Source organism: Penaeus chinensis, chromosome 6 (genome assembly GCF_019202785.1).
Source record: "Penaeus chinensis breed Huanghai No. 1 chromosome 6, ASM1920278v2, whole genome shotgun sequence".
Lineage (NCBI taxonomy): Eukaryota > Metazoa > Arthropoda > Malacostraca > Decapoda > Penaeidae > Penaeus > Penaeus chinensis.
In genome coordinates this window covers 32,838,240-32,848,239 of record NC_061824.1, presented here as the reverse complement: position 1 = coordinate 32,848,239, position 10,000 = coordinate 32,838,240, and the positions used below count along the sequence as shown (strand labels likewise).

Sequence of the window (10,000 nt, the reverse complement as noted above, 5' to 3'; positions counted from 1 at the left end):
TCCGGCAACCAGACGAGCGTGAGCATCACGGAGGAGAACGGCCGCCGCGTCATGACTTCTCAGACATCCAACGTCGTGCAGGAGAATGACGGGGTTATGGAACACCGTGAAACAGCTGCTGAAATTAGCGACAAGAACAGCCAGGCAGCACGACGCGAGGCCTCCACCAAAATGACTCGCCACGAGGAGGACCCCGAAGGAAAGTTTAAGCGTTCCGAAGCCGCTGATGCCGCTGAAGTGAGCGAATCTTGCATCCAACATATGCCCGATGGCTCCGTCATGTCGGTGAAAAAGAGTTCCTCCTCCACTTCGTCCGTTAAACAGTCGTTCAGCTCCTCCATGGGCGGCCCTGGACTTTTCCTTGAGTCTGGCAACTTCCCCTCGGGATTCGGGGATCTGAAGGACCTGATGGGCCGCGGTCATTCACTCATGTCGCAAATGTCCACTGACTCTATGGCCTCGACTATGTCTGGTAGATCTGGTTTTAGTGATATGTCTAACTTCTCCCACTTTAGCGATGCTTCCTCTAAATTCTCAGAAATGTCAAATTTCAGCAATATGTCCAATTTCTCTGACATGTCTAACTTATCCAATATGTCAAACTTCGGTAACATGGCCCCCATGGACCCTTCATCTCGCATTAGCAAGTCCTTCTCCACCTCCTCTTCTTCATCCTCCGTCAACAAATCCTTTTCCTCGAACTTTGGTGACAGGAATTTCTAAGGATATCAACAGAAAGCAACAGAGAGGAGGGAGAATTGCCTTGCCTCAACTCGTCACATGTGCAGTTGGTGGAAGTCCATTACGCAGTGTTGGGACCTCCTCCATAATGCTTTTGGTTAGGGAAATGCGATTATTTTTTTGAATGCTGGTGCTGAGTTTATGTCTTAGAGAATAAGTTGACATCTGTTGAAATTATTTGAGAATTTACAGATATATCAAGTGATTTTGTTGCCTTTATGTAAAAAAAAAAAAAAAAAAAAAAAAAAAAAATACACAATTGCTGGAACAAAATGTGTCTTCTGATTATTATAAAGGACTATCAACCAGTATTATTTTATGAATTCCCAAGCATATTTAATTGATAGTAACACTTCATTTACTGTTGATATTCATGACATTTATATTTAAACCTACAGAAATCATTAGTGTTAAGTAATTAATTTAAGTAATATATTGACTCGTTTTATACACGTGTGAATTTCGAATAAAATGTACCACTCAAAAATGTTTTTACCTGAAAAATTTATTTTTCCCTTGGCTATTATTCACATTTTCCTTGACAGTTTCACATGAAATATTTTTGTCATTTATTAGATATTTAAAGTGTTAAATTCTAAGTATGCTTGTGTACTTTGTATCAGTAAGAGAGTGACGTTGTAAAGTTCCTACAAAGCAGCCCATCAGATCATTATATAAAGTTTAATGCTCAGGTAAGAGAATGTCATAATGAAGAGAATAATAACTGGATTACAGTAAGAATAACAGTGCATTTGGTTGATTTTTCAAATATTTAATGTTTTTTTTTGTTCCTTTACTCAAGTATTCCAAGTGAATCATGTAATATTAATGCTGCCCCCCACACACACTCCAAAAAAGGGTAACAACAAAAAATAGATTTTAAAATTCAAACATATATTTAGTCTAATGATTTACAAGTGTATTGAATATTCAAGAAGTCACTTACCAAGGGCTTGAAGATAACAGATATGGGAACTTTATCTTTTACTCTGATAAGACTCATCCTTATACAATGCAATGACCATAGATTGTGGTTTGAAAACATTGAGGAATATACAAGACAGCCTAACTGTAAATCAATGTCAGTGGGACAAAGATAATGATACTGATTATTTGTGAAGTGAGATATGAAGCAGTGGGTTGGCAATAAAAACAAAATTCCCATATTAATTGTAAAATAAAGATTAATTGCTTTTAACTTGTGCATCATATTTAAAGTTAAAATGATACTTATATACCTAGTTTTAAATACTACTATGACTTGGAATTATCCTTGTAAACCATGAAGTAAACTACAATCTACAACAACCTCCCTCGGCATTTTCTGGCACCACAGTAGCAGTACTTAGTCTTGCCCGGTACACTGCCCACTTCATAGCTGTAGTCCCATGTGAGTTCAGTGCCTGCACGGATGTTGCTGATCGCAAAGAATGCCACCCATGGGAACCTTAGGTCATGAGTGTCAACAAAAACATTCTGGACGAAGACGTTTGGTTCACACGAGTGCTGGAAAGGAATTTGCTTTACTGAATTTCTGATTAAAATGACGAAGTTAATGGCAGTTTGATTTGAATATGTTAACATGTCTGTCTGTGAGTATGCATCAAAAATAATCCAGGCATATTAGTGCTTACTATAAATAAATGTGTTTTATATATGTGGTTATACATCTAAAATTACAATACCATACACTCACATTCAAGAATCGGCCTATGTTGCCTGTGTGTTTGGCATCCATGATGTATACTGCTTCGTCTTTTCCAAAATACTCTCTCACACTCTTGTTTGCTCTCTGCTTTGGAGGCGTAGCCAATAACTGACTTGGGGCGAAGGTTTGTGGACGGCGTTGCTTCTCATCTAAGAATTTTTGGGAAACAAACAATTAAGCTATATGCTATCCATATGTTATAAATAACATATTACCTATCAATTGTACAAATGGAAATAACACATAACCTATCAACTGTACAAATGGGAAAATAAAATAAAGAAGGGAGATTAAACAAACAGAAAAAAAATCCTAGCTCCCTTTACTAGCAATGCATCATATCACAATTACCTGCTTCATCGTCATCATCAAAATCATCAGCAGCTTCTTCGGATTTTGAATCCTCCTTTGGTTCTGTTTCCTTTGGTTTTTCAGGCTGTGATGACTTGGATGCTTCATCATCTGATGCAGGAGCAGATCCTGATCCACTTCCATCTTTACTTTCTAGAATAAAAGAAAAAAAAAAAAAAAAAAAAAAAAAAAAATCATAACTTGTTTACTTGTAAACCCACAGACACATATACTATGACAAACTTTACCATGATGTAAACATTCAATGAATCAAGACACAATGGTTAATGGTTAGAAGAAATAAATGTGCTAGATATCACAGGTCATATAGCCCTATGGTAAAATATTGTGGCAAAAAGGGTGAAAATGAGTTAACAATCAGGATAAGATGTGTTAGATGTCAAAAGTTGTTGAATGCTGATAGATAGAATATTAGTGGAAAGGGTATAGAGGGAGAGCAAATGCATAACAGTGGGGATTTGCAAAAGGGTGTGGTTAAAGGTATAGGACGATCAGATCAAATGGAGAGTATGTAGGGGAAGTTAAGGAGGAGGATGGATATCAGCAGATACTTTGAATGTCGAATGTAGGCAGAGCACCTCCTATAAAATACATTATGGGAGCCACCACAATTAGTACACGTGCATGACTGAGCAGAGTAATTTGAACAATCATGACCAGGTTGGGCACATAGAGGGCAGCAGGCTGTGAAGTGACAATGTTTGGCTGAGTGGCCAAAATACCAACATTTCTGACATTGACTGGGAAGAGGTCAATATGGTTGGAAAGGGCAGGACACTCCACAAATATAAATTTTATGAAGGTCATTTCTACAGAGGCTAATCTTGGCAATAATGGTGTAGGACTTAACCCCTTGGTGACGGGTGAAGAAAACTAAAAAAAAAAACTCTACACTGGCGATCAATGGCAACGTGCCAACTTTGAGCGCGGGAGTTCGGTACATCAAGCCGAATCACTGCCTCGTAGCACTTTGGCGCGCTGCCGCGGCGTACAGCTGCACGCAACATTTCGAGCAGTTTGTTTCCACATCTATAAACGTGACCCGTCATTAAGGGGTTAAGTTGGCCTCTGGGAAGAATAGTGTAGTACTGGACTGCTATTACATTAGAGTCGATGAGGCATGCAAGTTGTTTTCACAGTCTGACCAGTCCTTGTCATAGACATGACAATCAGTTGGAGAGATGGAAACAGTTCCAGTAAAAGTATTAAGGAAGGAGTTTGCCAGTGAGGTCAGTCAGGGTAGATAGTGCACGAGCTTGGGACTCAGATGGAACTGTGACAAGGCATGAACGATCAGAACAACTGTGAAAGGAAACTGCCTACCTGATTTTGGAGACACTGTTGGAAGAGAAGGGTACTGTCAGAGTACAGAGCTGTAGGGGGAATCACAAGGAACTGATCCCACTTGGCTGGGCCAATAAAGGTACTCAAAAGGATTGTAGAGGTGGAAGCAGTAGAAGGATGAGGTCAGGAGGAAGATGGGGTGGTATGGAGAGAGGTAGTACTGTTGGGAGGAGGACAATAAGGATGAATAGTAGTAATAAGGGGGGTGGAGGTAGACAATGAAGAATACTGTGCAGTAGAAGATGAAGTGGAGGATGTTGAAGAAGAGAGAGGAAGGGGTGTCTTCTGAAGGATGAGTAAAGAATGACCTGGGTGGATAATTAAGAATGGATAGGGTTGACCGCAAACATTGATGGGGGATATTACTATCAGGCCAAGCTGTGGTCAAAGGAGAGCCAGGGGTCGGGAAACCTATGAAATCAAATTTAGATAGGCTGGTTGATGAGGGGGCAAGTCTTAATGCCCCTAATAAGGGAAACAAATATTCATTATTGGCCATGGTGAGCCTGAAATAAATGGGGATAGGAAACTGTTTAACCTCAGGGTCCACATGAGGGGTAAGGGAATACTGTGCCCATGGCCCCTGGAGGCCGTTCATGACTAACACAAAGCCAACCTTTGATCCTTTCAGCATGACTCTAACACCTTGGGAAATGGACAGAAGAAAAGGATAAAGAAGAGAAGGAAAATGAAAGGGGGTGAAGAAAAGACTAGTTGAGATGAAGGCTGAGGCCCAAGGGTGATCCCCTACATTGGGCCCCAGTCTCCGTCTCCTAAGCCCCCTACAACAACAACAAGCAAAGGATTAGAGGGGTCCAAGACACTGTACATATGGTATAACATTAATGCTTATTGTTAGTTCAAGGTGAGTAAAGAATGTTTACTGATACTGGGTTGGTTGGAAAGTGGTAGGAATATAAACACTTGAGTTAATGTGCTGCAGCAGTCCACTGTGTGTGCTCCATGTTTTAATGAACCTAGTATTTTGTTCTCCATTTTTTTGGCATGATTTCTGATGATTTTTTTAGGTTTACATTCCTGTAGACTATTCAGTTTGTTTATGCACATCTGCAAGTCTTTGTTTCTTGTGATGTCTCCATGATATGCTGATAATTGTGCTCTTTTCTAGTTCTGCATCTTTGTCTAATAGGTTGAATATCTGGTTAGTGCCGTGTCATGGAAGAACTTGGGTGTTTTGGATGCCAAGAATGACTGTGAGAAAAAAGCTGGTGCATGAGAAGATTTTAACCTCACCCAAAACACATACCTTTTCCTTTCTTTAGGAAGTTATTGCGCGATGAGCGTTCCTGAAGGCGAGCAGATTTTTCTCTTTTGGTTAGTCCCACCTTTTTCATATATGTCGGATGGCTGAAGTCGCGATCATCTTTTGTGTCATCTACTTCATTTTCACTATAGAAACCATCGCTGTCTGTGGAATCTGAGCCAGCTAATTGGGGAATGGAGATATATATTAGCCATGTTCTTCTCGTTTCTCTTCCTTTTGTTTCTGCATATCTTCACTTACTCACACACACACACACACACACACACACACACACACACACACACACACACACACACACACACACACACACACACACACACACACACGTACATGCATGTACACACAAACACAAACACACACACACACACACACACACACACACACACACACACACACACACACACACACACACACACACACACACACAGAAAATTAATATCTTTCTAAGACATAGGGAAGGTTGCATTATCTGGAGATTTCCTTTCCATAAAAAAAAAAGAAGAGAACAACATTATAGTGGTAGTGATAACAATGACAATAAAACACAAATTGTCAGACTGTGGTAAAACTGGAAAAAATGAACACAATCACGTAATTTGCTAAGCATACACAAGAAAAAGCAGATGTAAGAGTACAAAAAGTTTCACTAATTGCAAATACGTAAAAATGCAATCACATGAAGACATAATATCCATTTTGTTTTCCATAGCATTATTTTACTTAAGCAAATGATAAACCTTAATAAGACTATGGACACTAAAAGTTGTTATACCAATTGCACTTCCTTCTACGGAGAGCTTGCTAGATTCTTCCTCAATATTCTCTACTTCTTCCTCATATCCTTCTTTCGCATTTTCCATGACTTCGATATAATCCAGCTCAGCATAGTAGTCATCTCCGCCCACTATCATCTTGCCTTCCTATTTGGTGAGGAAAAAAAAAAAAAAGGTTTTAACTGAGTTTCTCACTACTGCAATGAAAATATGATTTTTAGTTTCTTGCATTTTTTATTTTCAGTGTCTTAGACTATCACAATTTTACAAACATAATTCTGTAGAAAAAGTATGAATGAGGATGAATACCTTCACAGTGCAAAAAGTATATTTGACAGGTTTTGATTAAATCTTTGTCAGAAATGCATGTATTTCTGATGAAGATATAACTGAAACTGGTCAAATACATCTCTCACACTGTGAAGACATTCATTCTAATTCATACCTGTTCTACTTTTGTTACAATGAATATGGTTCATACATAATTTTCTAAATTCTGAAAGAGACTTATCAACTGGCAACCATAAAAAAGGAAATTCAAACCTCATTAGCAATAGTCTCATTCAGCATCTTGCCCACATAAACGCAGATGAATCCTCCTCTAGGAATGTCGTGTAAAGTTCGAACGCCCCAACCTCGACGTGCAGTTTTGAAGAGCTGCAACTTGAGTCTTAGTCGGTGTTGCACGACACGATTTAAGCACATGTTGCTGCACTTACATCTGTAAAGTTACTTTACATTGAAAATGACTGAAGATAGGAAAAAAAACATTAACAAACAATACAGTTACAGCAGAATATGCTTTAGCAAACCTGACAAACAGTCTGACTGTGAATTACCTATTTACAGAATACTTATATTATTTCTAAAACTGCAAATGTAGGACAAAATACTCATAAAAAGCATACCTAGAATTGCATTCATAAATACCGCTTTGTACTTGTTCAGACAATCTGCGGTAATGATAACCTGTATTGGGGTTCTCGGAGCGATCCAAAATACGGGTTCCTTGGATTGTCAACTGCCAACAAGGGCACTTTGATTTGTCCTGAAATAAAGTGTTTTATCTTATCCTTTGTTTATGATAAATATCATCCAGCTCACTAGCAACAAATACATCATTCTTCTATTGTCTCAGTCCTGTCATAATTTCTAGTATGCTTCTAACATAAGGACTTAAGAATAATAATGGATACTTTAGAAAGGATTTGGACCAAAAAAGAACACTTAGGCTTCAATATTTCATGTCTGTATCACGGCCACAAGTCAGGACTTTAATTGGTGCATATATCATGAAAACACTTGTGCCAACTGACTACATTAGGCATGGCATACAATACTTAAGCGCAACCTCTGAGGGTAGACCTTTCCGCATTTTAGCCCAGGACAGGAGGCACTGGGTTAGTAAGAAAAATAATAAAATACAATGAAATAAAGAACATGAAGACAGAAAGAAAAAAGAAAAAAAAAGAAAGAAAGAAAGAAAAAAGAAAAAAAACTTTAATAGGTATTGAAACTAATACTCTCAAATTCTTACCTGGCAATCATCTATACAGTCGCAGCAGACTAAGAAGTTTGGATCTAGGTTGAGTGGCACATGTTCTGTTGGAATTCGAACATTGCTGTACACTAGAGGCTGAGGAGCGGTATCGTCCAAGGAATTGACGCATGAGATCTGTACATTTTCATCTCTACCGGATACATCCTGCAAAATAAATATAAACTAACTGATAGAAGTCCATCTTATTATCATAACAAAAATTGTGACAATGACATAAATAACACCATCTATGCTAGAAATGATAACAATAATAAACTGCCAAACTTTATACAACAGAATTTAAAATGCCCATAAAATCTACAAAAGTGAAAAGAAATTAATATAGCCTTATTCATACAATGAAGGTTTATATGTTTAATAGAAATTTCACAAAAAGGGAGAAAAGAAGAAGAAGAAGAAGGAAGAAGAAGAAGAAGAAGAAGAAAACAAAAATCATAGTCCTGAAGAGTAGAAGAATAAGGTGCAAGTAAAATTCACAAACCAATAAAATTAACTGGATGTAGAGCAATCAACAATAGGAATAACAAACATTTCTGGTAAAAAATTAATGACATCAACTCTTCCAATATTAGTTCCTCACAAAAAGAAGAAAAAGAAAAGGGATTTCAGAGTTACAATTCCATCATTTCAAAAGAATTGAGAACATGTATTTCTAGGCCAGTGACCCCTCTAAGCCCATATTCTGACTTCAGAGGGCACTGACAGCTTCTGACAACAGAAGAAAAAAGAAAGAAGAAAAGATTGAGAATAACAACTAAAACTCTTCAGTACAGAATAAGAAGTAATAATGATGATAATTATAATAATAATAATAATAATAATAATAAAAATAACAATAATAATAATAATAAAAATAACAATAATAATATTAATAAAAAAACAAAAATTATAATAAAAGTACTATAATGATCATAATAATAGCAATATAAATAATAATATGAATAATAATCTTCTGCAGAGAATCATAATCATATTACACATTAAATGTGAATAATAATAATAATAAAATTATCTGCAAAGCATAACAAACCATAGAACAAAATATCATCAGTATAGAATAATAATAACAATAACAATAATAATAATGATAGTAATAACCATAATAATAATGATAGTAATAACCATAATACTACTACTACTACTACTACTACTAATAATAATAATAATGATAATAATAATACTAATAACAATTATAATCATAAAAATAATATTAATAATTATAACAATATAAACAATAATAATGAAAACAACAGTGGCAATTATAATAATAATGATAATAATAGCAATAGTCATAACAATAAAAACAATAAAAATAATAATAGAAATAATAATAGTAACAATAACAACAACCATAATAATAATAATAATAATAATAATAATAAAAATAACAATAATAATAATAAAAATAACTATAATAATAATAATAATAATAATAATAATAAAAACAACAACAGAATTCTTCAACACAAAATGACAAGTCAAAATATGCCTTAGAAAACAAATTAATCACATACGGGCATTCAAAAAAAAGAAGAAAAGTGGAGAGAGAATACTTACATCAATATTGACAATCTTTTTGAACGGCTCCCACTCATGAGAGGTGTCCACTGCCAATTCAAAGGAGAAACAGTCAATCTCAAGATTGGATTCAGTCTCAAGGAGATAGCGGAAGACTTCTTCTACACTGCGCAGTCGTCTACCACACGGAGCTACATAATAAACTTCGTTGCGTCCCATTGTTCTACGACGCTGTTTCACAATATGTCTGTTTTAGGGAAGATAGTTTAGCTCTCACTTAAATAGGAGAAGGAGAAGAAAAAATATATACATTATACATATACATAAATATATATATTTTTAGAACATTTATAAAAGTGACGCAAATCCATCTGCTACAAATGTTCACATTACTAAAGGAGAAAAAAAAGGAAATATAATATGAAACAGACACACACTAACCTGTACCAACCAAACATCATAGGATATAAGAGTGGTGACAACCCTTTATGATCAGACATGTTATCACCCTTCCCCAAGCACTTATTCGTACAGATATGTCTTGTGAACTTTATGGTTTCCTCATGAAGAGTATGTTTCTGCAGAAAAGAGAACAATTATTTGGTTTCCAACTATAATACTAGTTCTTGTATAAATCTAGAAGAGCAATACCAATTAGAAAGATAAAATTGAAAGCTCATGTGCAACATCACTTAATC

General features: G+C 36.1%; 2 protein-coding genes across 8 annotated transcripts in view; one reads left to right on the top strand and one right to left on the bottom strand.

Moving 5' to 3' along the window:
• Positions 1 to 1,228, top strand: part of LOC125026402 (uncharacterized protein DDB_G0283357-like) — a 39,535-nt gene extending 38,307 nt beyond the window's left edge. Inside the window, exon 6 of the mRNA XM_047614837.1 lies at positions 1 to 1,228. This exon is cut by the window's left edge and continues 774 nt beyond it. Within this exon, the coding sequence (XP_047470793.1) occupies positions 1 to 723 (723 nt within the window). The 3' untranslated portion in view covers positions 724 to 1,228.
• The window catches only part of LOC125026400 (histone-lysine N-methyltransferase SETDB1-like), a 26,951-nt gene continuing 17,875 nt past the window's right edge, over positions 925 to 10,000 (bottom strand). For 6 of the 7 annotated variants that reach the window (XM_047614830.1, XM_047614831.1, XM_047614828.1 and 3 more), the window contains 11 exons: positions 9,744 to 9,880; positions 9,342 to 9,549; positions 7,761 to 7,928; positions 7,132 to 7,271; positions 6,767 to 6,944; positions 6,223 to 6,370; positions 5,433 to 5,612; positions 4,145 to 4,159; positions 2,801 to 2,953; positions 2,438 to 2,598; positions 925 to 2,247 (listed from right to left, as the gene is read on the bottom strand). In XM_047614830.1, the coding sequence (XP_047470786.1) occupies positions 2,041 to 2,247; positions 2,438 to 2,598; positions 2,801 to 2,953; positions 4,145 to 4,159; positions 5,433 to 5,612; positions 6,223 to 6,370; positions 6,767 to 6,944; positions 7,132 to 7,271; positions 7,761 to 7,928; positions 9,342 to 9,549; positions 9,744 to 9,880 (1,695 nt within the window). In that variant the 3' untranslated portion in view covers positions 925 to 2,040. The remainder of the gene's footprint in view (positions 2,248 to 2,437; positions 2,599 to 2,800; positions 2,954 to 4,144; positions 4,160 to 5,432; positions 5,613 to 6,222; positions 6,371 to 6,766; positions 6,945 to 7,131; positions 7,272 to 7,760; positions 7,929 to 9,341; positions 9,550 to 9,743; positions 9,881 to 10,000) is intronic. The other variant, XM_047614832.1, reaches the window with a different exon arrangement.